General features: G+C 35.5%; 1 protein-coding gene across 2 annotated transcripts; it reads right to left on the minus strand.

Moving 5' to 3' along the window:
• Positions 1-2,426: 2,426 nt before the first annotated feature.
• On the minus strand, positions 2,427-27,085 carry Fbl6 (F-box and leucine-rich repeat protein 6). Of its 2 annotated transcripts, none has more exons than XM_083110032.1 (9): positions 27,028-27,085; positions 24,817-26,007; positions 23,373-23,536; positions 18,960-19,129; positions 18,198-18,338; positions 16,791-16,962; positions 12,453-12,659; positions 11,269-11,428; positions 2,427-9,184 (listed from the first exon to the last, which is right to left on the minus strand). In XM_083110032.1, the coding sequence occupies exons 2-9, from the start codon at positions 25,872-25,874 to the stop codon at positions 8,932-8,934; spliced, it is 2,325 nt and encodes a 774-aa protein (XP_082966158.1). In that variant the 5' UTR covers positions 25,875-26,007; positions 27,028-27,085; the 3' UTR covers positions 2,427-8,931. The 2 variants fall into 2 exon arrangements, with proteins under 2 accessions (XP_082966158.1, XP_082966159.1); XM_083110033.1 differs by lacking the exon at positions 27,028-27,085 and adding an exon at positions 26,884-26,903.
• Positions 27,086-27,929: the final 844 nt, after the last annotated feature.

Genomic DNA, 27,929 nt, shown 5'->3' on the forward strand with positions numbered 1-27,929 from the left:
CAAACCACTTCTCAACGGTTGATTTTCCTGGTGCAGAGTCAGAATAATGTTTATCAAGCCAAGCCTTGGCTTCAACAGTATTTTTTTTCGCCAAAAAGCAATGCTTTATTAACACACGAAATTCTTTTTTTATCCATTTTTTCACAATAACAAAAGCTGCTTCACTCACAATGCTATATCTCACGAACTAATTATCCGGCAGCTGTGAAATTTATACACGTATCTTTTGAAGGTTAGTACTAAGTAAAAATCACATGGATTTAATTCTAGTAACGCCATCTATGAGTCAGCCTACGAACTTTTCAGCCCAACTGTTAGCTCTGAGAAAGGTATGTTCTCGTTGGATCCCACACAATTTGACAAAAACTCAAAAAGACGCTCGCGTCAATTGGTGAAAACAAATGCTCAATAAATACAATCGTGGTGCTTCAAAAGACGTATATAAGATTGTAACAGGTGACGAATCATGGATATATGCATATGAGCCGGAACGTAAACAGCAGTCGACTGTATGGGTGTTTCAAGATGAACCCAATCCAACAAAAGTTGTTCGCGCTCGAAGCACATCGAAACAAATGGTCGCCTGTTTTTTCGGGAAAACTGGTCATGTGGCAACTGTGCCTTTAGAGGAACGTAGAACGGTCAACTCTGAATGGTACACAACAATTTGTTTGCCAGAGGTCTTCGGTCAAATACGGAAAACAAACAAACGCCGTCGGATCATTCTTCATCAAGACAATGCCAGCTGTCACACATCTCGTCTAACAACCGACTTTATGAACAGTCAAAAAAATCGAATTGATGGGTCATCCGCCGTACAGTCCTGATTTGGCACCCAATGAATTCTTCTTGTTCCCGAATGTCAAGAATAAATTTGCGTGGACAACGATTTTCGTCGGCGGAAGACGCCGTTGATGCGTTCAAAAACCATATTATGGAGGTGTCTCAAGAAGATTGGAAAAACTGCTTTGACAAATGGTTCGAACGAATGTAAAATTGTATTGACCATAAAGGAGAATACTTCGAAAAACAATAAAGCAGTTTTCAATGCCAAATTCCTGTTTTTTCATTGTTAGGCTCAAAATATAAATAGTGACCCTCGTATACAGTAGTGGTACTTGCTATTGTCTTGTATTCAACTAGTCCCAGACTAATTAGGCGTAACTTGGTGGGGGCACTTGCCCACCTAACAAATTGTCAGAACTAAGAAGCTAATGGAACTTGTGTAAAGCTGCTGTACAGTCACGGACACTGCTGGGTTGTAACGATTCCATTGAAAGTCAATGCATTCATTACAACCCAGAACTGTCCGTGACTGTACCTGAGAAGCAAGTTAGAGTAATTTTTATGATTTCACAAACGTAACAGTAATTTAGCAAAATAGTCTTGGGTGCTATTTTTATGGGGTAGAAAATGTTTTGGTTCTGCCCCCTCCCCCACCCACGGACACACAGTTATATACAAAAGTTTGATTCAGGTCACAGATTAAATTTCTGGGGGTGGGTGTCAAAATCTGTTTAAAAACTGTAGGTCCAGTCCCGACTAGCTGTTCTGATCATAAAGTGGACTTGGCATTTTCTCTGTCAAGATACAAATTTTAATTGCAATTTTTCAGCAATTGTTAAAAAATATGTTTTGTCCAAGGTTTTTTTTTATTAAAGTTGAGTGACATAAAAAGAAGTGTGGAGTGAGTGACCCCATTTACCATTTAAAATTATAGAGTTACCCCCTGATCTCAACCTCACCCCCCCCCCCACCCTCTCTATAGGATTTCCCCCTTTGGAAATTACTTAAATACCACTCTCCTTAAATGTAAGTAATTAAGGCATGTTTCCTGGAAATGCTGGTGTGACTTATTCCATTACCCCTATTTTTTTACTGCACAACCTTTTTTTAAAAAAAATGTTTAACCTCTTGACTGAAAATTCTGGATAAACCTCCAAATATAGTAGGCTACCTTTCAAAATAGCTTATTTTATTAAATTCACAGTGAAGTTTGGTTGCGGGTAGCAAAAAATAAAAATATTTAATAATAATAGGAATGGGCAAAATCCAATATAACATTCCAAATGATTCACTCACCTCCTTAATAAATGTATGTTACCAGATGAACAAGTTTTTGCAATGCAAAAGAAGCCTTTAGCAATTTAGATATTTAATGAAAAAAAAAGTATGGACTGGAGATTGTTTATATCCATAACCATTATAACAAAATGGCAAAATATTGCACTAAACTAAGATATTTATAGATAGATTGGTAAAATTTATCGGTAATTTTACAGATACACCGATATGTGTATATCGGCCGATATTGACAGAATACCCATTAATTTGTCCCATTCCTGAAAGATAATAATAAAAACATATTTTCTCAGCATACAAAATCGCTACAGTGTATGGAAATTAAAACAACAAAATGTGAACAGTACATTTTTTTTTTATTATATTATGTGCATTTACAAGAAAACTCCAATAATATCAGCTCTTAAAAATGTTTAGTACTGTACATAAAATTAGCAGATCTTCACATTCTACACATATTGAATATTATGTCATAAAAAAAGATACTTCTGTACAATTAACATTTTCAGGTGGGGATCATGGACCGTTTCCTATTTAGCCAATATTTGTTTTTTTTTCACAGTATGCAAAATGAGGTAGGTTACACGCACTTGTTTTGAAGCTGTACACAGGCAATAACAAACCAAGAACTCTTTGTATTGCACAGTAAAACCTTGTTGTATTATACATATGTATTAATATTGCACACACACACACATACACATCTAAAAGCGAACGTCCGAGGAATTATTGAAATAGTAAGACAACATATTACATAATTATAATAGTTACTACATTTAACTGGTGTCATTTTGCACATTTCGTTACCTGACAAGAAAACTTGTATTTATTGCAATGATATTACAAAAGTTGTGGGTCTAGAAACATCGAAAAAGAATAGAATTGACTTGGGTGAGGGAGGGGGGAGGTTGAACCTGGGAATCTGAAATTCCATGCAATTCTTCTAACCAACCGAGCTACGATGTAGATTTGGTAAACCAGTTTATTGTATCACTACCACAGAATAGCAAGAAACCTGGTTTAAACTCTTAAAAAGCCAGCAATTTTTTTAATTATAATTTGTTACATAAAGTACAATATATATATCATTATCTATTTTATTGCATTGAAATTACAACAGTTAGTTCATATTCTGCTTACTAAATAAACTTTAGACATAAAAAAATACATAAATCATTCCATAAAACTTTGACGAGCATAATATATTACATAGCAGAGCCAACATATACTCAATGATGTCCACCAATACTGATCCCTGAAAATTGTAATGCAATTTGTTCACAATATTGATTAATATTATTATCCAAGTATTCCACTTAATTATTATATGCATAAATTGACTAAGAGCTTTGCTTTGAAATATTCAATTACATCAGAACATTAAAATACCTGTTAAGTAATCACAAGATCCAGTTTTTCATACAATACTGGTGGAAAATAAATGGAAACAAAATTTTGGTAACTTTAGTCTGTAAAATTGCTGCATAGAATTTTTGCAGGTCCCGTAAAAAACAGAAATGTCAGAAAAAGTATTGACCAGTATTGGTAAACAAATTGAAGCGCTGATACCACTGGTATTGGCAGATACCGATATATCAGCATTGGCTCGGTTGTAATATATATATTTGATTATTGCTAGTTTTCTCGCCTTAATTGCATAAGCCGTTATACGTAAAACTTAAAGACTGGATTAGTAGCAAGCAAATAACACAGCACTTGATTAGTTATAGTTAGCCCGTAACAAAGTGATGCAAAATACAATTTTGCTTGAGAAGTACTAATGGAGGGAGCTTTAACTTAATAGCTTCACAAAATACGGATGTTGTTCTAAAACACTCATTGGTACAAATTTATTTTGTTCTGGAATTATATAGCAGACTGATCCAACCTAATTCCATGGTGCAACAGCACTCTGACCGTCAGAGTTAGCAAGCCGCATTTTCATTGTCTCACGTATGGTTAGCACTTTGAGCCTTGTCTCCACTTTTTTGTGGCTTTTGAGACTGGAATTTGCTACTTTTTTCTTTTCAAGTAGAGCACCAGTTGCCTCCATGATGCTGGGTCGACAATGAAATTTTGAAGGCAGCCTTCACTGGAAATCAACGCTAAGAGTGCTCACACCAAAAGCTAGAGAGCTAAGCATTTGTCTGTCTAAGGAGGAGCTCCATTTAAAAGAACCATGAAGTGATCACTATTAACTCCAATTTATCAAATTTACAGGGGAGAGGAAATAATGTAAAAAAGTAAAAGTAAAATGCTCCCCTGTGCATAGCACCACGCCATGAAGGCATATAGGGTGTGTGGGGGTAACGCCCCACACTTGATCCAGTCGTGAGTGGGGGTGATGTGATCAGCATCACGCCCCTGACCACCTTTACCCCCCAGGTACCCATGTTATTTGACGCTGGGTGGGCGCCGGGGCTGCTTCCATTGTTAGAAAAGTTCCCGGATTTAAACCGGCCGGGGATCGAACCCGTGACCTTTAGCATGGTAGTCAGACACGTTACCGACTGAGCCACCGCGGCCACTATAATGTATTCTTAGGAATATGGCTGACTTTTAAAAAGAGTCAGTAAATTGGAGATACGTGACTCCACGTTACTGCTAAGGATTATAAGTGGAGATATGTCGAACTGGCACCAAATAGTTCTTCACAGGAGTTTATTTAAACTGAAAACTGCATTTTTGGAGTTCCTCTGGCTCTCGTAGGATGAATTAATGTATTCCTTTCCTAATTAAACCTTGTTTCAATTCCTGTATGAAACACAATGCTTCAGGTTCTACTTTACACTGTAGGTCCAGTCACGATTACCCTATCCGAGCATCAACTGGGGTTAAAACAAACATTATTTACATCAGTCACTCGTCTGTTTTCACCAGCATGTCCACAATAAAAACATGCACAATCAATAAGAAAAACACTAGAATGTTAACTCTTCTCTGAAAAATCTTATTTTCATCACTATCTCTTATACATAAGAACCCAAACTCAATGCAAAACAGTTACAATTTATAATTACATGCCGAAGGGAAAATATCAAATTTCAATTACAGATATTTAGAACACTGCACAAAGCCAGAATTGAACTACAGAAATATGAACATGAGTCATATGCATATAAAATATAAATGTGAAATTTTACAAAATATGTTTTTGAGATCTATACACCTACTAGATCAGATCATATTAAATTTGCATCTACTGACAAACTGTTACTAATACGAAATTTCTCTGCTGTTCTTGGAATACTCTCCTAGTAAGAGTCGAGTTTCATCTCAAGTTGAACTCTCTATTCTAGTACTTCTAGACTGCTTCATTTACCTGCTTCTCCATTTCTTCTTCACAGTTAATCTGTACTTTTGATGTTGCGTATTTGCTTCCTACGTTTGTCATATTCTGTCAATGTTTAATAATTATAAATTAATACTGTGATAATTTACCCACTCAGAAGAAAAACTTGATAATCCACACTATATTCAAAATTGAGTTAACATTGGATGCAGTTGCTGTACAATAGTGAATTAAGTTCCGTTCAGTAGCTGCTGGTAGCCAGAAACATGTGGGAAAATGTGGGTAGCCCATAAGCCACAATGCAATGGATGAACTTTCACTTGTTTCTTTCGGTTTCATACTTTTGTGGGTTATCAAGTTTTACTCCCAAGTGGCTCAATTAGCAAAAGCAATCAATACATGACAGAACCTAACCTATCATTAACATAGAACTGTCATTTGTCGAACAGTATTAAAACAATAATAAAAGCCACGATTAATGGTTCCCACACATCATGTCAAGTTCAAGTATCATGTCTGTATTACAGTCGTCTGTTCAGATATGCAAAAACAACTTATGGTCTTTCGTTAGACAAAGCATTAGTCAACATCTCTTGATTTCTGCTATGCAATGTAAGATTCAAACAAAATAACTGTTTCCACATACTTTTTTTAGGGAATGGAAAGGGTCTGTAGGAGCATATAACATTCATGTTCAATTACAATTTTGTTCACATCTTGATTTACTTTGGTGCCAAAGAGATACGTGTTGTATGATAGGTAAATTTGCACTGAGAATGCATGAAAATAAATTTTAGTCAGTAACCTGTTACGTCAGCTTGTTATTACACGGTCCCAGGTAGGGTTGTATTTCACTGTTTTGGATCCCATCTTAAATGTTGGGTTTAGTCCGTATTAGTCTATGTACAGTCACGGACACTGCCGGCTTGTAATGAAATACAATCATTACAAGCCGTCAGTGACTGTACAAAGTGGACTTAAAATGTGACGCTATGAAAGGAGAATAATGGAAGGATCAACAGGTATTATTACAAGAGATGCTGGGGACTGACCTACAGTTTCATCAGCAATCCGATATGGTAACCAATACATGCTTATGGAGATATGAGATTCATATTGAGACTAGCCTCTGTGGCAGAATGCAACGTACTTTGAAGACCAAGGTTCCAGGTTTGAATCCTGGGTGTTTGTTACCACTTTACCATTCATTCCCATTGTCTCAACTCAAGAGGTGGAAAGTGACAAAATATATAGAGATCGATATTTCAAGGATAACAATATAATATACTGAAACAATGACTGGAAGAAATGTAAGCAGAGTCAACATCTGAAGCAAATTTGAAGAAATGGGGTGAAAGTAAAGTTGGAAAGTGAAAGTCCCCTGCTAGAAAGTTCCAAACAACTTTCTAAATAGTCTGGAGGGAGTAATCTTTGTGTATATATAATGCCCTGTTTTTGTATCTTGTTACTTTTGTACTTGATACAGAGTCTGAAGAAGACCTTGCTAGAAGGTTGAAACGTTACGTTTAGTTTAGGTTTTTAATAAAATAAATTACTGCCTTGGTCAGCATATTTAGTTTTTCATAATCATGGAAACAAGGCTTAATGGTGTTATAAATGAAAGGCAAATGTCCAATGGACAGAGAGATATTTTACTTGAGTTAACCTTCACGTTTATCGCATCTAAAACTTTGCAATTGTCCACGGTGGAACATTGTGTAAGATTGTAATTACTACTGTTATCAGGAGCATTCAGTGCAGTATGCTTATTAAATCAAACATAATGATGAATGCACCAGGTGTACAAAAAAAGACTGTGAAAATAGCATTTAAATAAATCAGTATGTCCTCGGGCATCTGCAAGTTCTATGCTTACAGTGTATATTCTCGCACAAAACAACCTTCATGGGGGAGGGGGGAAGAAACAGTACACTCCTACCTGGGGACACGAGTTATTTTCTTTCATGTGCACCATACTGCGACATCTCTTATCACTATATTTATTTCCTGTGCTTAAACATTATCACTGGGCTCAACAAGCACTCCATACTCCTAAAGCTAAAGAGTTTTAGGATTAACTTTAACAACACATTTAAGTAGATTGTTGCTCGCATGAGCACATGGCAACTTATTACACACTCCCACATATCTTCTGTACTATATACACTTTTGAGCTTGTGCAAATTTAACTCGACATAAACACTTGTTCACATATTATTTCATTTTCTACAGGCCTATGTACGACACACAATTCTTATTCACAATGCCTCCTCTATTTCTAAGCAGTGACTTAACAAAGCATAACCAATTACAAATTATACACTTAAAAACCTTAGCATTTTAACAAGGTTTTACTGCACAATAACATTATTCCTAAAGTAGGAATTTAGTAAAATATTTAATCTGTTCACAGCAAAAAAAGGGGTTGTTGGTTATTTTTATGTACTGAAACTTTGTTTTTGTATTAGTTATACTAATACAAGTACTTTTTTGTCTTGAAAATAAAGAACAACTTGATATATATAATTTTTTTAGTATTTATATGTATAGATATTTAAAATTCATGATCTATATTTGGCAGTGAATTCACTACAAGGTTCAGTTAATTTACTTATTGGCATAAGTAAAATATAGTCTACTGACCAGATATATATTTATATATCTCTGCATTTTATTAATACAAAGTCAACAGATTATCTAATTCAACTTGGAAATTTCCAAGCGCTTATATATGCATTTTTTATATAATCAATTATTTTCATTTCTTTTCCTGGAATGACCTAATAAAAATTGCCTTTGATATAAACACATAACAAGTTATCTAGAATTTTTCTCTAGCAAGTTAAAAAATGACTTATTAAAAAATAAACAAATTCAAACATAATTTTACTCAATATTGTACTTTCTATACATTTTAAAATGACAACACATACAACATACAAAGCTCTTGTGCTAATTAGCAAGTCAATAGCCACTTTACTTTTTAAAAAATAAATGTCGTAAAACATAATCACACAACAATATTTTTTTTGTTTAAATACAGTGTCTGTACAGAATATTGATCCTTTTTTAAAATGTTGAAACGGGCCAATTGAAAATGAATTGGCCCAATACATGTGAAATCACAAATGTATTCTTCACGACACACACACACACACGCACACTCATACACACGCATGCCCTATACTAAAAGTAAACTTTTTGACAATACACATTTTTTTGTTTTAAAACTTACATATACTATATATTTCTTTGACACACAATTAAATACATATTTTGAACAATGTTTCACAAAACAACAAATTTATGTGTAAAAAGGAGCTCCGAGAAACATTTCCTTTAAAATAACTCACCTTGATTATCTTGTTCAAGTCCTCTAGATGGTGGTAGTTCTATACATGTAACGCAGGTACATATTCCGGTGTTCCGAATCACTGGACTTTCATTACTGGATAACTTCCATCTTTACCATAAAAATACTAACACAATAATTATATTTTCTCTCTTTTTATACAAAAGGAAAAAACAAACAAGAGATCTGCATTGACGAAAATATACTATTTCTCATTGTCAGCCGAGGTTTCCTTATCGTGAGATTCTTCCTCCTCTTCCGGTTCCTCTGTTTTCTCGAACTTCCCCCCTTCCATTGCGGTCCGTAGCTCTTCCAGCTCCACCCCCTCGTACAGCCTTTTCATGCCACGAGGCAGGGCACGGCAGGAGGCCAGGTTGAGGGATATCAATTGAGGGCAGCAAGAAAGCACGGCCTTCACTGGGCTAAAGCTTACGGATGAACCACACAGGTTCAGTACCCTGTTAGAAGAAGCACTACATTAGTGAAAAGCACAGATCAATGATAAGCAGGCCACATATTTTCGTGAATAAAAGATCAATACAAAATCTTGGCACATTTTGGGATCAAAAGTGGTATGTATATAAAATGGCATTTTGGTGTTAAAATGGTGAATAAAACCCCAAATTTCATTTGAAGACTATACTTATTATATGGCAAGCATATTTTGTTTCTGACGAAAACACGAAATGTGAAACTACACATTGTAATGTTAATTTTTTCATGTTTATGAAAGAGGCGAGGTGCATTTTCCCACCCTGTTTTGTCATGAAATAATGCAAAATGAACTGCAAAACAGACTCTTAAACATGTAATTTAGATGTTATTTACCGACGCGATACTTTTTGAAGCCTGAATTATCCTGTGAGTTATGCAATTCAAAGAAATTGATTAATTGTGCTTAAAATATTTGAGAAGCAAAAATGGACCCCTTTATACAGGGAAACTTAATATTCTGGTTAACGACATAAATGTGCTATTAGAAGAGATATGTTTATTTTATGTAGTAAGTTCAGTTTTTTAATAAAATTTAGGATTATATTCATAATTTTAAAACCAAAATGTCTTTTTATATACCACTTTTTCACCACTATAGCAGCAAAATTTTATTTTATTTACCGCTTTTGAACCCGATATTGACTCTGTTTTCGTACAGAAATTTTGCTTTTTTATTTACCAAAAATATGTGCCTCTACTTATTACACAAATAAACATTTATAAAGTTATTCGAGTGTAATTTAGTTTGATTAATTCTGCTGTAAAAATATGAGGAGCAGTTTTCTATGATTTTGCATAATGTTCATTCTTTATGTTCTTCCCAAGAAAACAAGTGGAAAACACTTTAACACGAAATATTTTATTTACTGCAAAACACTATCCATGGTCTGAATAACTTTGCTGCTTTGTTTACGTAGAAATAAACTTGTTATCCTAATAATTATAAAATAATATAAATGTATTTTCTAGCTCTTCTATATTGGCGTACTTCAAATAAATTGCTGAGCAACATACAAATAACAGTTACACAGCTATGATTTTCCAAAATCTGAAAAATTACATATGCTTAGAATTCATTCTAGAGCATTCCTGTGAACCTTCGTGTGGTTTTCTTTTACTGTCGTCTACATATTCTCAATATACCGTGCGAGAACCAGAGGGACTTATAAAATTCACAGGGGAGGAAATAATGTATTCTTAAGGATATTTTCACAATAACTTTACAAAGAACGCCGCTACCACGCTGAAGTATACACTCTCTAAATGAATTATTAAAATCTGTTTCATGTTCTAAAGCTACCACTCCTAATGATATCCCTGCCATATTTCTATGATTAGCCCATAATTTATCCAAACCCATCAGCATAATCTTTAACAAATGTTTTTCCGAGGGTGCGTTTCCTCTTGCATGGAAGCAAGCAAATATAGTTCCTATACTCAAACATGGAAACAAAAGTCATGTTACTTCTTATCGTCCAATTTCCTTACTTCCTGCACTTGCACTACTCACCTAAAAAATTATTAGCGTGCGTGCTTTCATTTGTTAATTTCATTTTTCTCTGTTCATATCTTGATATAAAATGGATTTTCTCTGTACTCAGGATTTTTCAAATAAAGAAAGAAATATGTCCGACTCTTAAAAAGATTCAGTAAATAAGGTACACGTGGCTCCGCCGTACTGTTAAGGATTAGAAGCGGCGATATGTCGATCTGAATCGAAATAGAGTCGGAGATAAGTTAAACAAAACTGAAAACCACATTTTTGGAGTTATATTGCTCTGGTTCTCATACAATGAATAGTTTAATAAGCTTGCATAGCCATCAGCGAAAACCATACAAAGATTCACATCAATGCTCCAGAAGGAATTCTAAGGAGATGTAATTTTTCAGAACTTGGAATATCAATCTACGTATTATTCAAATGGAGAGGAAATATTGAAAAGAACTTTATGAGCATTGGCCACAGGTCCAGTTGAGGCTTAAGAGCTCACAAGGGGTATTAAAACAAATTTTTAAGGCAAATAATCTGTAATGAAGTGTAACTCACCTCAGAGGAGACTCTGCACCCCTCTCAGCTAAGGCATTGACAGCCATGTCGAGGGCCTGTGTGGCAGAACTCCATGCCAGATCCACCTCGATCAAACTGTGGCTCCACTTCTGGGCGATTAACTCCAGCCCGTTCCCGGACAACCGTGTTGCATAACAACCTGTGAAAGAACCCTCCAGTTGAGATTTCACGCTTAAGAAATCTATAATTTTATACATAACATCTGCAATACACCCTTCACCTTTCATTCTCCAATATAAGAGGATTTTTCAAAAAGTTAGATGGTTTTAAAAATACATTTGTTTCAAGTTTATTGTGGTGCGATTCCTCGCCCCATATACTAGTTCTCGATATAGATACTACCATTGTTAAAGCACTTCTTAGAACGTGCCGCTTGTACACCTTTATCATAGAACTTAGCTGCCTGATTCAAGTAATTTTTCAGCAACAAATAAGCAGCAGTTGCTAACTATTCTCTGGCCGCTGTACCAACCGGTGTCCATTCACACCGCAGAATGGTTATTTTGACAAAATCCTGTTCCCCTGCTGGCTGTCTTGGAGAGGGGTAATTTTAATATTGCAGTTTCTTGCCAAAGCAGTAGGCCTAATTGGTTGTTTGAGTGCGAGATCCTTCATAGGTAAACGTGGCAACAGAGGGTCACGGCCACAAAGGCAGTCTCTGCGCCAGATCCTAGGCAGTCGCAGCTATAGAACAGTCAAAATGCATGGGACAATGAAGTTAATTTATGTTGTGTTGGGCTATTATCTGGTAGGTCCATTAATGCACCAAATTAAACCTTTATAGCTCTTATCAAGTGTCTGAGAAACCAATAGTTTGAACGAAAGGACAGACACAATTGTCGGGAGAGTTTAATTTTTCAATTAAATAATTATCTTACATGCAATTATGAGTATTTTAAAGCAAGACTCCAGTAGATTGATACGGTACAGTGTAGGTGGAAAACTTATGTATTAAAATTTATAATTATTCTTAAAACTTTTGATGTGTTACAATATTAGTATTGTTGTGAATCGATATATTTTCTCACATGCAAAAGAAAATGGTGAAGATTTCACGTTTAATCTGAGAACTAAACCAGTTCCAGGAATTGCAATGTCCAGAAGGGGGAGGGGGGGAAGAGAGAGAAAAGAGGCGGCAGAAAGTAATGCAAGTCCGAGCTTACCTGACATGAAAAGATGCTCAAGATCCCACGCTGGTACTCTCACCAGACTTGAATCCGATATCTTGGAGCATCCTCGTACATTCAGCAGCCTTAGTTTATGGGAGAGCTTGAGGATTCTTTCCACGGAGCTATCGTCCATGCCAGCCCAGTAGCTCTTACCATCCACTGCTATGCTCAGCTCTTCCAGCATGGGAAATCCAGGAGAGGCTACCTGTGGGTTAAAGATACATTACATGCAGACTCTGTTGTCTAATTGACCATGTTGGATCATACAGGCATTAAGACTCAAGAAACTATATCCATGTCAAGCACCGATTTCCTCTTGTCATTAACCTCAGCTGTTACTAGCAGAAAACAAGTGGCACTATGTACTGTCAACATTATGGTGACCAACTTTCGGCGATGAATTTAAGGGAGATTTCCAACTTTCGGCACTCAATTTACAGAAGATGTAGGCACGACAAATTTTGCGCATTTTTAGCAGTGAAGCGTCACTCCAGTAAATGTTTACGGAATGGACATTTAATTTCGCAATCTTGATTGTTAATGAAATATACAGGATCTGGGAGGATAAAAAAAAAAAAAATAGCTCTAACACAGTTCCTAGGAAATACAAGAGAGAATGGGTCACCCTAGTCAGCACTCACATTGGGAAAAAGCCACACTGTGGCTGAGCTACATGTACAAATGTATTTTGAAGATACAAACCACAACCATGAAAACTGAGCACAATGATACGTCTCAATAATACATTAAAAAGTAAGGATTAAACAAGAATAGCTTTCATTCACTCCTTGCTGCCTAGCAGATAACATTTTGCTTGTATGACAGATCATCATAAGTTGTTGAGTTGTACTAAAATGTTGTATAAAAATTAACTATGCACGATCTCAATCACGATGTATAAATTATAACTTTTTTGGCCATGTGTAGAAAAGCTAAATTGACAATTACATTGTATAAAAGAGAGAAATGTAAAGGAGAGAGAAGTATTCCGTGGTTAACTTCGGGGGAAAGCGTTTTGTAAGTTTGTATATGCAAGTTGAACATCTCTTTTTTTCATGAGGAATTAACTTCTTGTGCATGTTTACTAATGAAAGCATGAAATCACTAACTCTAGACTTATTTTTACGAACTTCAATGATTTTGCGTAATATGATAAAAGCCTGAAAGGTAAAAATCTGAGTCAGGAAGTGGTTCCCTCCATCTGCAAGCAGTATAACAAGAATAGAAGGCAGTCGAACTAGTTTCCAATTGGCACAGCAACTGTCAAGCAATCACTACTGTGTGAAACATAACACATTGGATCAAATGGTTTAGTGCCATCTCCCAGAAAGTGAGGGAATTAATTCAAACAGAAACAAATTATGGCACATGCAGGAGGATATTGTTACATGCAATAATTATGTTTCAATACATGGCTTCTGTTTTTTTCTAGGCAAACCTAAGCAAGCCATCTGGCAATATGTGTTAAATATTTCAAAGAGGTTTTGAACTAAAACCATGCAATTTTACACTCCTCACAAAAAGTTTGGAATATTGCTACATTAGGCACAAGTTTTTAATATTATTATATTAGGCAATAGGTAATCGGCACAGTGGCATATGTCGACGAAAAGACAAGAACGTCCTCCAGACAGATACCATGTGTTGTTGCATTCCAAGGCCATGTCTATCACCTATTGTCTAATAAAACAATATTCCAAACTTTTTGTAAGGAGTGTATATTACATTTTTACTTTCAATAAAATGCTTTATTTCCAAAAAGAGGCAGGAACATAAAATGCTAGCTATCGATGCGTGTAAAATGTACAAGGCATTATAAATTTTTGTCCAGAGATTAATAACTGGTAACTAGGGATGGACGATATCAGAAAATTGATATCAAGAAAATATCGTCACAGATGATACGATACTAAATTTTTTCATATCGTGATATCGGCAATATATCGTCTTCACAATATATATCACCCAATATCATGATTAGAGCCCGGAAGTTTGGCAAAATGCCTCTTTTTATCTACTGCATATATTGATAAAATTTTTCCGAATATACGTTTTTTATGTTGTTTCGAATGTTTTAGAAGCCTTTTCACTTTGCCTATTTTGCCTATTTGGGACCCCACTGCCTATTTTTAATTATAATGCCTTTTTTTGCCTTTTTCAATGAAATTTGAACATTTTTTTTAAAAAAATGTGTAAATAAATTATTTTTCTCCCAAAAAACGTTGTTGGCATTTATTTTACTTCCGTTTATTATGTGAATAATTTTCGCCTTATTTAAGTAATATTGAACTCACGTATGTTTCAACATTGCTGAAGGAGAAAAGTGTGTTTAAAAAAAATAGTATTTCATGCTGATGATTGACTGCTGAAAACCTGTTGCAGAACACCTACACAATTACATCATCACGTCCAGCGTCCGTGTCAGGAGGTTATTGACAAGAAACAGCACTAATGCCCAAGGGCCTTTGCATGGATTCCAAAATCAAGTTCTCTATCTTTAGTTTAGTTCTGCACTTCGGAAGGAAAGGATCGTGTAGTTGTCACCATGCCGATATTTAGTGTGCTATTAAGTGGTAAGTTACATGGTTACGTGCTTGAATTTGGTGAAAGCACATTTTTGACATCTGCAGTTGCCAAAAAGGTTGGACAGAAGAAGATATCCCTAATTTCAACAGTGGGCACTTCATCCAACAGGCAATCTCAGTTTTCTCTTGAACTGTGCAAAGCTTTCATGGAAGCAGGGATACTTTTCTGGAAAGTGGAAAAGAAGTCACTGAGGAAATTCCTGGAGAAATACACTAAAGAAACGGTGCCATCGGAATCTACGCTGCGGAAAACATATTTAAGCATCTGCTACGAAGAAGCTCTGCAAAGAATTCGTGCTGAAGTTGGTGGAAAGAAGGTTTGGATACTGACGCTATGGGACGCTGAATAGCCAACGTCATCATATGAACTATGGAACCAACATGCGGAGAATCCTCGTCATTTCTTCTCACGTCAGAACAACTAGAGAGAGCCAATGGTTCGTCAATAGCTCAATTATTCTCAAATTCCCTACTTCTGCTCTGGCCAGATGGTGTACATCATGATGACATGTTACTTTTTATCAGTGATGCAGATCCCTATATAAAGAAGGCTGCCATAGCATTGAAAATTCTCTTCCCGAACATGCTTCATATCACATGAATAGCCCACGCAATGCACAGAATCGCTGAAAAAGTTAGTGTGTTGCACCCAGAAGTGGACAGGTTGATTTCGAACACAAAGAAGATATTTCTGAAATCTCCCTCTCGAACCCGAACATTTCAGGAAGTTGCACCTGAGCTTAGTTTACCTCCGCAACCAGTCTTGACGAGATGGGGAACCTTGATATCAGCAGCTATATATTATGCTAACCACCATGAAAAAATCAGTGAGGTGATCGATGCTCTTCCAGAAAATGAAGCGACTTCAATTCGTGAAGTGAAAAAACTCCTATGCTATTCAGAACTGAAGAATGAACTGTCGTTTATTTTTGCACCTTATGGTGAATTGCCAGAGACAATTACAAAGCTAGAAAAAAGAGGTGAGACTCTTGTAGCATCCATGAAAATCTTCGAGGAATCTCGAGGGTCAGCTGTTGTGGAAAAGTGCAAATGATGACTTAAATCAATTGAAAACAATTTGTGATATTCTAAAAGGTGAAAATGCTGTTAACGAAATGAGTCCAGCTACATTTGCTTGTTTTATGTATGCTTCATTAACATTTTGCCACAAATTATAGATGAAAGTAAGTGACTTTCAAATGTGCCTTTTTCAGTTTATTTTGCCTTTTTTTCCCATTTTAGTGCCTATTTTCCACATTATAAATGCCTTTTTGCCTGCCTATTTTAACGAAAATAAATGCCTGAACTTCCAGGCTTTAATCATGATGATATATTGCTAACATGATATATATAGTCAAGTATCATGACTATATATTGCCAACATGATATATATCACCTACAGGATATACATCACCAAATATGACGATATATTTCACCAAAATAACTCGGTGGAGGCACATGGCACAGTGGTTTGGATCCCACTTTAAACTGTAGGTCCAGCCTCGAGTAGCCTTACTGTGCATAAAGTGGACTTAAAACACCAACTCAAACAATTTCACCAAAATATCATGATGATATATCGCCGACACAATATATATCATCTAGTTGACATCACCTGAACGATATATTATTCAATATCGCGATATATTGTCTGGACACTATATCGCCCAACACTACTGGTAACATCACGAAAACATCCAGCTTTAATTCTAATCCAGCAAGTAGCAACAATTTGTTATTATTAAACCTACCTGCTCCTTCAATGAAGATGGAGCCAGTACAATTTCACTGTTTGATAAGCGCAGAACTCTGAGTTTCTGGCAGCCTTTCTGAAGCTTTTCAATGTTAATAGATACGGATGATTGAGCCTTGGTTCTTATGTTGGTCACATCAAGAACTTGCAAGTTGGGACAATTTTCCTGAAAATAAAGGAAGACAAATTTATCTGCAATTATGAAACAATACTCCAATGTAAAGAATATCATAGACAAAAAAGTTTACTTGTCCTATAGAAGTTTATATAAGAGCTGAGCCCATACTGCTTTGGACTATCACTGATACTATTACAAATTACAATACTTGAGCTTGGTAAAAATTTAAAGTACTTCAGGATTTTACTCTGATAAGATTACTTTTAATCTTTCTGTGCAAATTTTCTTTGCGATCTATTTCGCCACCTGTCTGGTGGCTTCGTCAGGCATGTACTGACGAAGTCACCAGATGGGTGGCAAAATCGATCCCAAAGAAAATTTGCACGGAAAAATGAAAAGTAAGAGTAAATTACTTATCTCTGCGTAACCGCCAAACAGATATCTTTAGATACAACGTACTTCAGGATGTTTAAAATTTCTGTATATCATTCCATCGGAAACACATCCTGTTAAAATATTATGATTTTTGCTTGAAAATATTCATAATTTCACATGAGATAATCACTTCATCATAAAATCAATTTGTGCATTTGACATAATTTCTAGGATACATAAACTCCAACGAAGTGTTGCGTGGCCCCCTTAATAGATCTCAGTCAAGTACCAGCAGGTATTGGATCAGCTCTACTTTAAACATGAAGATTTCTGTTTTTCAGGAAACGAGTTTTTTGTTCTTAAAAGTATTACAAATAAATGTGTTTCAATATGACCTCTCTAAGGCACAGTGGTAATGTCATCGCCTTGTAATCAAGAGATCCCAAGTTCAATACCCAGTGGAAACATTACACAGTGCTTCAGATCCCACTTTAAACTATAGGTCCAGTCTTAATTAGCCTATCTGTGTATATATGGGATGCCTACTTTTATACTTTTACCGATACTTTTACCGGTGCTGTCTCCACCATATAGGTACTCCTGTTTCAAAATCTATCTGTGAAGAAACCAAATCAACTTGTTAAAATACAGAAAAACAAACAACCTCACAACGTGAAATGTGAATACGTTTTGGTATATTACAATGTTGGTACATGACATGAGCCAAGCTTTAAATGTGTGTTTCACACCATACCCAATGAATGTACAGTACCAAAATTGTTCTTAGAGGCATATTTATATTCTGAGAACATTTCAGGTTCCCAATTCTCAATCCCTATCATTACTAGAACTGAAGCTCGCGGGAAAGTATAAATAAGGAATGACATATGATATACACTTGTACTTACGGCTATGGCTGATACTATCTGAGACATTCCAGACAAATGGTTGTAGGCCAGGACTAGCTGCGTTAGTCTGCTGCCCGTTCCTTTGGCAAGGCTGCACAATGACATCAAAGAGACAGCACTTCGATGGTTAATACTTTCAGTCTGGAATAGGAAGAGAAATGCATGGATTGAGCATAAAACTCCATTCTCAGTACACAAAAGGCAAATTCATCAACCAAAAATGTTATCTTTTTCGCTACGACAAATACAGTATTCAACTAGCTAGCTGGGGAGTACATTTAGCAATTGTATACATGATAAAAATGTACCGTAAACAAATTTAAGGTATGTACTGCCAAAAATTAATTGTTCTATGAATGAATTGCAGAATGTAATTAATATAATCTTTGTGAGTGTCCCATCATCAATTTCATCATGCCATCTCTCACCATCAATTTCATTTCATCCCTCATCCTCGTCATTGCAATTAGCCGAAAGTGGTAGAAAAGCAATGCTAACTAACAAAAATCAAATTAAATCACTATCTTTGTTTTCTTAGGAGAACTAATTTCTGGATGTACCTTGACCCTTCATAAGACACAGATCAAATATAATAAGTGATATTTTAAACAGGTTAGAAAGGTACGTAAAGGAAAACCTCGTGATCAGGTTGGGGGAATGGCCTGCACTACCACAAAATTACTGCTAATTCATCATTCTAAAAATGGACAAACTAAAATAGGAAAAATATAGTTGAAAAAAAAGTAATGTAGTCGAACTTACTGTGATGCTTGATAAATCCAGCTGTGATAACTTTGTACACTTTTCCAAAAGGAATTTCAAATGGTCTGATGTCAACTTCACCCAACCAGCCAGGCTTATTCCCTTCAATTCTGGACAGTGACTGGTTATATTCTCCAGGACAGAGGTAATGTTATCAACTTTCCAACCTCCTGAAATGATAAAAAGAAGTCTACATTATTGTATGTGTTTACCAAAAATACAATTAATTTCTTAAAAACTAATCTCAGCATATTTAGTTATTCACAGAATACACCTCTGAAGAATCCAGTTGCAATAGATCTGGTAGATTGCCATAGTAACATCCTTAAGATTAAGGATGAGAGGGAGATCTATCTGACTTGGTAGCTGCACTTTGTGGGTGTGTTACTCAATATAACTGAACAAATCAAGTGGACAAAGGGAGAAAGTTGAACTGGCTATTATGGAAAATGTCTGGTTTCTTGTATTTTAATTATTTGTTGTTATGTCCATGTAATGTTTTAATTATTTAATTACTTACATAAATAGCTAATCAGGGTGTAGAGTTGGAAGAGGTCGGTCGGAAAAAATCTGGCTTTTTGGGGAAAAAACAGATTTTTTTATACAGCGGCTTTTTTGGTTGGGCTTTTTTCGGCTCTTTTCACAAAAGTGTCTCAAATCAATGAAAATACAGGAGTGGCCAGTATTTTTCCCGTTCCATGTTTTTCGTTTATCTCCCTACTGTCACACACACACACTCATTTCTAAATATAAAATACAATTTACAATATGAAATTCGTAGCTACACATAAACAATGTTTTCAAGAAAGCTGGCTTTTTTGAATGGGCGGTTCTTTCCGAGTGTTATCTTCATATTTCGGTAGCCTTATGTAGTATAAACAGATTCACATAACTAGAGTAGTTTTGTGTGCATTTTTAATAGAACCTAATTGTATATGATTTTCAATGTTTGAATTTTGTTATACGAACATGTACATGAAGCAAAAAAGAAAATACTGCTCTACCTTTTGAAAATCTAGTATCAAATCTCTATAGATTAAATTTTGTGTTCAGTAAAATATATATTTGTATTCTGGCTTTCCAGTACATCATGTGTAATTTGGATAAATGGGTGCTAAACCTGGTCACGGAGTAACTAGTGATGTATTTTGGCTGCTTGTTGCAGTCGTTCTCAACCTTTGTGACACCACAGCCCAGTAAATTTATTTCTTACATGTCGATTCCCTGATCTCAACAATTTCACTCATAAATACATTTCTGATCATTAAAGTTTATACGGAAATTAATATGCACCGTTAATTAATATATCAAGTATGGCATAATCATGGTTCAATTATGTATAGACTTGCTGTCAAATATAAAATTAGATTTAAAAAAGAAAGTCGTGAACCCCTGGGTGCAACGGATCGTTTGCGACGCAGCGGTTGAAAAACACTGGCACTAAAACTGAAGTAGAAGTAGAAGCAAATAAGACGGCACAAACGGCGAAAAATAATCTATTAAAGATATATGGACTGGACTCACAGTTTGAAGCACTCTGCCTCCACAGAGGATTCAACCTCAGACCTCTTCTTATTACAAGGCAACAGCATTACTTTATTCCACTCCAGGGGGTCATTCATGATTATAAAAGGAACTTTATATCAAAAAGCTAGCCTTTTTCCATCAACAGTACTTGCAATTTGTTATCTTGTGATTTACAAGCTAAATTAGATCTTAATCTCTGATGAGGTAGCTAACAATCTTGTTAAGTGTAGAGAACATTCAGAACGAAGCAACACATGACAGTGGAGGGTGTCACATTGTAGTGACAAGGACCCCTTCAGTCTAAGCAAACATCCACCATGCATGCACAAACAAGACCGAGGATACATGATGCATGCCAATGAAGGAACTTTCAGACTGAAGTTACAGATGACAAGCGACACAGTCTCCGTCAGTATAAAGCAAAACATTCACCGTGCATGCAAGAATAACAGACCGAAGCGGCACGATACACACCATTCAGAAAACAGTATAGTCCGAGCAACATGCAAGTGACATGTCTAGCTTGTTGTCGTACTTCAGATCACAAGCTTGAATGGATTACTGAGGGTCCGCTTCCAAGGGACACGTCACTTGTTGCTTCGGTCTGAAAATTCCCTGAAAAAACAGTACAGGCCAAGTGACAATCGACACTTGCAGTTTATGTTGCTTCGGTTCGAAAGGTTGCATTTACTTCTAAGGGTAGCTATCCAAGAGCAAAGTGTCGCTTCCGTCTCAAAGCTCCGTTAAACAGGATATATACACAAATTTATGTAATATGTATGCTTCTGCATATGTGTTGTCAGTAAAGATTTTTAATTGTACCAAAACATTGAATATTTTGATATTAACATTTGTTTCATATTTTATGACAAACATTTATATTGAGACACAAACATGTAAAAGCTTGTTTTAAGTTCATTTCATGTTCGGATGTGCTCATCAGGACTACATGTTTAGTTTTAACCCTAGCTAGCCAATGCCGTACGAGAAACTTATATACCAGGGGGTGGCTCATAGGTCCATACTTTTTTTTATACTAAAATTCAAGAAAACATTTTATTATTGAATCACTGCTTCCTTTCCTGATTATATATGTGCAGTTATTTATTAATTATAATACAAAAATTACTATCATTAATAAAAAATAATAACCAATTATTACATGAGTGTCTCACATATATTTTATCATTCACTAAAACTCACAAAATCCATATTTTTTATTAATCCTTTTTAGTTTGCAGAAGTGTGGTTGTCTATTAAATATAATAATTACCATCATTACCAACCAAGTGTACACTGTCACTGGCATGAATGTCTTGAATGAGTCACATTCAAAGATGGCGCATGATATGCGCACCAAGTGCATTTTGTCTCCTAATTACATTACATTCATTTTTATGAACGAAAGTAATAAAGAAATATTGGGAACACCCTAGGAAACAATGTAATTTTATTTTCAAACAGTTGAAAAATCTAGTAAATAGAGGTGGTGGGCCTGAACGGCCCCCGCTCCCCCTCGGCAAGCTTGATTTGATTTTTGATTTAGTTTATTTTACTTCGCGTTTTGTGCCTCTTGGCTAATTTGCGAAGATGGGGATGAGTGATGAAATTGATGAATGGACAATCACAAACAACCAAGCCCGACCGGGATTTGAACTCGGGACCCTTGGCGTTGCAGCGTTGTGCTAACCACTCGGCCACAGGGTCGGCCCCTCGGCAAGCTACCTGAACCATTAGGCAATATGTGTCCGCTGGGATTAGCCAATATCTGTCTCTTGGCTGCTACATCCTGTCAATTTCTTTTAGCTAGTTGTAAAATATGTCACTACAAATCTGTTAAAAAACATAACAGTAACTTCAAGTGAAATAGGTTAGCTGTAATTGGTAAATAGCCAAAAAATCCATTTTTTTCCTAAAAAAAGCTGGCTTTTTATCGGAAAAAAAACCATCATTCAAAAAAAGCCAGCTTTTTTGCAACTCTAACAGGGTGTCTACCAAAATAACAAATCAAAAAAAATCTGGAATTTTTTATGACCTTTTAACCCTTTTTCTTAATATTTACTTAATAACCCCCTACTGTACAGCTAGAAATTAAGGAAATAGACATTTTTATTCAATGAAAAATCCCTTCCATAAGGCGGCTTAAGATGAAATCTGAAGCTGTACTGTAACAAGACACTTAGACTTGCTTTAATTATTAATGAATGTAAAAATTAATGTTTGAGACTTCATCCTGGTGAATGGCCACATTACTTTAATTTTTTTACGAAACTTCATGCATACAAGGATGTAATTCTTAAAGAGACAAAGTGAACAAATGTTAACCACAACTCAATACAATTTTTGATTTCCAAATATTCAATTTTATCAAATCCCAGTACACTTACGTAACAATATAAATTCACTATAACATAAAAAAAATAGCAAAAATTCTTCACCACAAGCATAATTTCTTGACTTTTTCTTGACAGGCAGACACCTTGTTATAATGACACATGCTGAAGATAACATGTTAAATACAAACTGTAAACATTCAGACATTTCAGCACCTCCCCTCTTCTTTGCTGATGTAAAAGAATAACAAAGCAACTGGAATAGTTAAAACTTAGTTGCAATTTTTGCTTTAAACTGTGTTGTATTTCCTTTTGTAATCCTATTATCTGACAGGAATTTTATGTGAATGTGAATCCAGTAAGCATAATATGAGTATCTTCTATTGTTGTCAACGAAACAAATCATATGAGATATGATAATATTCACACATTTGTTAAGACAAGCAAATCCAAAGTTATTGTCAAAGCACTGTTGAATATGGACTATTACTAGTACCTGGAGAATAAAACATTTTTCCTCTGCGAAAACACAAGTAGGAAGCCTTGTACTCACCTAAACTTAGCTCTTGTATTTGATTCAAGCGGTGCTGGCAGAGCCACATCAACTTATTATCCGTTCTGAAACGTCCCTTCATCCACCTTGAACTCAAATCAGTATTTTGCCACAGGTATGGATCAAGCGACACATTTCTCCACATCTTGCACACGCGAGCTGCCCTGTAATAGAAAAAGCACACTTCTGAACTACTACTCTCAATGCTGTGGGGGGGGGGGGTATCATAATAAAATAAAACATTTTTTTAAAAAATAATAAACCTTTGGTGCAAATTTATCAAAACTTTGAATCCATCAAAAAAAATAGAGATTTAAATATGGCTGGAACTACATTAAATTGCTGCCAATACCACTTAGGTCCCAATATAAAATGTACTGATACCAATAACCAATATTCTACTGATCTGTTATAAAATTACAAAGATCCTGAATGGATTGTTTGTCATCTTAATTAATGAATGTAACTAGGTGAATCCAATGACATTTAGAGATAAAAAAAACCAGGGTACACGAATTACGCTTCTGGATACATTAAAGTAACAAAATTGAGGAATTTTGAAATAAATTATACGCAGGGGTAGTCCAAATTGAAAATAGTTCAGGCACCAGCCACTTTTTCTCTGGATCTAGTAATTTTGGTTTCAAATGCAGGCTAGGCTAAAACAAGCCATGAATTCAACTAAGATAAAGCTACACATTTTCAAATGTAATCTTAAAACATTTAATTTATCAATTACTACAAGACTGGATTGAAAGTAATTCATTCTTTCACCGGATTGGCCTTCCACAGAAGATTCAACCAGTACCAGCATGAATAACTATGCAATACATTCCATATTATTCTGATTTAATGATAGAGAAAACCCACAAACATTAAAAATCACACACTGTAGTACTCGTTCTTTAAAAAAAAACTCATTCCATAAAGAAATTTTAAAATTAAAAAAATAAATATATAATTTAGAACTGAATTTGAAAATTCAGGCACCAGGTCCTCAATTTTCAGACACCATGGCAGACAGGTGCCCTGAAATGTCTCTACCCCTGATTGTAGGGTATCACATCGGTAAAGTTTCCAGCAATCTTGCTTATATAAGACATAATAATGATTAAAGTGACCCGTTCCTGGTGGTATCCAGTCAGTAGGGCATCAGACAGCCATGCTGGAGACCCAGGGCGAGTTATTTCAGGTGGGAATGTCCCTGCATGGAGCAGCTCTGGAGTTCACCCAGGCACTAATAAATGACTACCTGGTGGGTAAAGGGAGCTGGAGTATGATGTTGATCACATCACCTCCACATCCCTACACCTTCATGGCATGTTGTATTATTAATATGCAGGAGATGATGTATGTTTCAGGTGCTAATTCCTTATAATAAATAATTGCAAAAGAAGGTTAGAATCACAAGCACCAAGATCCTAGCATATAAACAGTGACTTACCTGCATAAAAATGGCAAGCACCCATCATCCTGTGCCACCATAGAAAATATCTTCTTCAGGATTTCAGGGTCCAAATCGCATGCCCAACCACTCTGAGGAGTTCCATTCACAGTTTTGCTCACTTCAAACGGTTGGCGAGGATCCATGCCAAATTCTGTTGCATTATTTCTTCTTCTGGACGTGTGTGTACCACCATTCTCCCGCCTCTTGTGTTTCTTGGATTTTTCCTTCTTCCTGTGTTTCTTTGATTGCACTTGTGATGGAGATTTCTTTATTTTAATCTTGATGCAGTTCTTGTCGGGAGAAATCTGGCTTTGATAGACAACTGACAACTTCTTTCTCTTTGTGGGAGTTCGAGTCCTTGAAGAATTTATTCTTCGCTTTCTGCCACGGTGAACACTATTTTCAGTTCTCTCATGAATATCATGAAATTTATCCTCGTCATCATTTGTAATTGTACTCACAGAGCACGAAGTACATGAACAATTAGAATTCACTGATTTTTTACACACAGAACTATCCACGCTACCTTCATTTTCACATGAATTATTACTAGGTTCGTCAACTTCCATTTTCGTATTGCACTTACTATCCTCATCATTTTGTACACTTGATGAATGAACCGAGTCTGGCAAATTTGGAGTTGTTTTGTCGGCAGATTCCTCTAATGGAGGGTCCTTTTCTTTTGTATCTGGGTCACTTTTGACTTCTGCTGAAACTGACTGGTCCATTTCCTCCACACTGTCACACAATTTGTCATCCGCTCCTCGCAAGTGATTTACATTTTTATGAACACCGGCATTCATTTTGTTATCAACCTCGGGCAGAGAACTGTCTGGCACAAGAGTGGGTCTATCCTTTGCATCCACACAATTCACAATCTCCTTTTTCCCAACTGAACCTTCATCACTGTTCTCATCCACACTGTTGCAGCAAGCATTTTGCACTGGTGTTTCCTTTGACACACAATCTTGCACACTATTTTTATCAACCCCTAATGGAGTTTCATCCCCTCGTGTCCCAAATGCTTCTTCACCTAATGTATCTTTATCACCCATGCTGGTAAATTAAACTGCACCTGGCCAGTCACAAAATCCAAACAGCATTTTAAATAATCTTCTGTGTAAAGTGACTTCTCTAAAAATTTATGGAAAGATCCATGAGAACAACTCCGGTGACAGCATGGGCATCCTACAAAAAAAGAAAAGAAAGGACAGTAAGTAAATTTTATAAATGGCAACCCCTATAATATATAATTTGTTGTTGACAAAAGATTGGTAAAAATCACAAAATATAATGTAAACAAAGTGAAAATTTGGACACTAAGATGTACTCTTGCTGTATTCCATAACTTTCAATGCTGTAAGTTCATTCAGGAGAAATAGTGATGTAAAAATTAATTGTCATCCACGTATTTTAGTGTGAACTACAACAGACAACAAAAAATATTATCATGGTAAGATTAATTTGACAGACTGAAATTATTGCATTATCGTCTACAATATTTTTCTGGAAACCACTTTGTATATGCATATATACTCAAGTTAGATCACGTCACACATTTATAACAGAATCGTAAATTTACAGCAAGTCAACATATGATCCACTCAATTGTACCTTGCACTGCTGTGTTTTTTAAAAAAATGGAGGGAACTGTAAAGGCTAACCTGCCTGTATCTCCTAACACTTCAAACTACGCATTTGTGTTATATTTGACGAACGGGTCCACTAGCCACAAATTATGTTAACTTTATTCTAATGATACTTCCACTTGACAATGATAAATTGGTATAGTCTTACGGAAAATCTACTTCTTATCTTACGACAGCCGAAAGAACAACCATCATTCCAGGCTATCGAATAAGAATATTCGATGTATAACTACCAACTAACAAAAGTTTACACTCAGTTCTTATAAAATACATAAATGACAACGTAAGTACAATAATATTTTACATTTCTAAACTATAATTTGATCTATAAACTACGTTTGTTGGGGTTGGGCAAGCTTCTCTTCATGACAGCTTACATCCAACAGAGCCACTCAATATTGATTCGGACACTTACTTGCTTTCCGTCGCGTACAAATTAAGTGAATATGACACCTTTGACTTCAATTGTACCCATAAATATAAAAATTTTGCATGAACATGTAACAAATCACATGAAAATATTGTTATTTTACATAAAACTACACCGTGTGCCACTGACCTTCTACCACCGGAAGCATCCACACTTCCGAATTTTAACACCAGATGCCACTACGACCACCACAACGCTACCAGAGACCATATAATATTCAGATGTGATATGTTTTCTGAAGGTCTTTCTCTTCACTTCAGCAGTAAAATCGAATTCTTGTCTGTTTGGATTTTGAAATACAAATCTGCGCTAACGACGTTGTGTGTTATGTTATTAATATTATTGTTTCTACAGCAATATTCGCAGAAAGTATATGTAGAGCTATATCTAAAAAACATAATATAAAAATAAGTTCGTGCGTGAGAGAAAAAGAGAGGGATGAAGGAAGAGATATGAATAAACGAATTCAGCTTCACCTTTGAAATAACTTTTCTAATTCAATTGAAATGTCTTTTCGTCTTTATAAATAAAATTAAAATCCAAAGATTAGAAACCTACTTGATCTGTGGCAGTAACGACGCGAGAAAGCAAAAGGGGATATTTTCTCGAGCAGTAGCGTACGCAGGATTTCATCAAGGGGGGTGTTATCTCGAAAACTTTTTACAAATTCACATTACCATTGTTTTATTATACTTTAATTAATTAATAATAATAAAAAATTAATTAATAATTCTTATAATTAATTAATTAGTTTAATTACTACTAATGCAGCTGCTATTTATGAAAGAAATAGAACAAAATTACAATTCTTTTGTTTCAAAATAATTGTCTAGTCAACGGTTATTTGTATATGATAAGTGAGACATTTTAAGTGTGAAGAAAATCCATAAAAACAAGCAAATATATTAAATTTATTGAAATAATCGAAATATGAAACTCATTCAAGGAGCCGCGCTGGTCTAGTCTGACAACTTCGTGGGATATCCGGGTTCGATTCCCGGAATTGGTTGGAATTTATCCAGCCTTGTCTC

The sequence above is a fragment of the Lepisma saccharinum genome, chromosome 23 (genome assembly GCF_977018435.1).
Source record: "Lepisma saccharinum chromosome 23, izLepSacc3.1, whole genome shotgun sequence".
Classification (NCBI taxonomy): domain Eukaryota; kingdom Metazoa; phylum Arthropoda; class Insecta; order Zygentoma; family Lepismatidae; genus Lepisma; species Lepisma saccharinum.

What these genes read in the sequence shown, in the direction of transcription:
- Fbl6 (XM_083110032.1), bottom strand. Translation starts at nt 25,874, where the DNA reads ATGGGTGATAAAGATACATTAGGTGAAGAAGCATTTGGGACACGAGGG. An exon ending in TGCTTGCCATTTTTATGCAG is followed by an intron (nt 23,537 to 24,816) that starts GTAAGTCACTGT and finishes TTTCTATTACAG; the next exon opens with GGCAGCTCGCGTGTGCAAGA. An exon ending in TGGATTTATCAAGCATCACA is followed by an intron (nt 18,339 to 18,959) that starts GTAAGTTCGACT and finishes TTCCTATTCCAG; the next exon opens with ACTGAAAGTATTAACCATCG.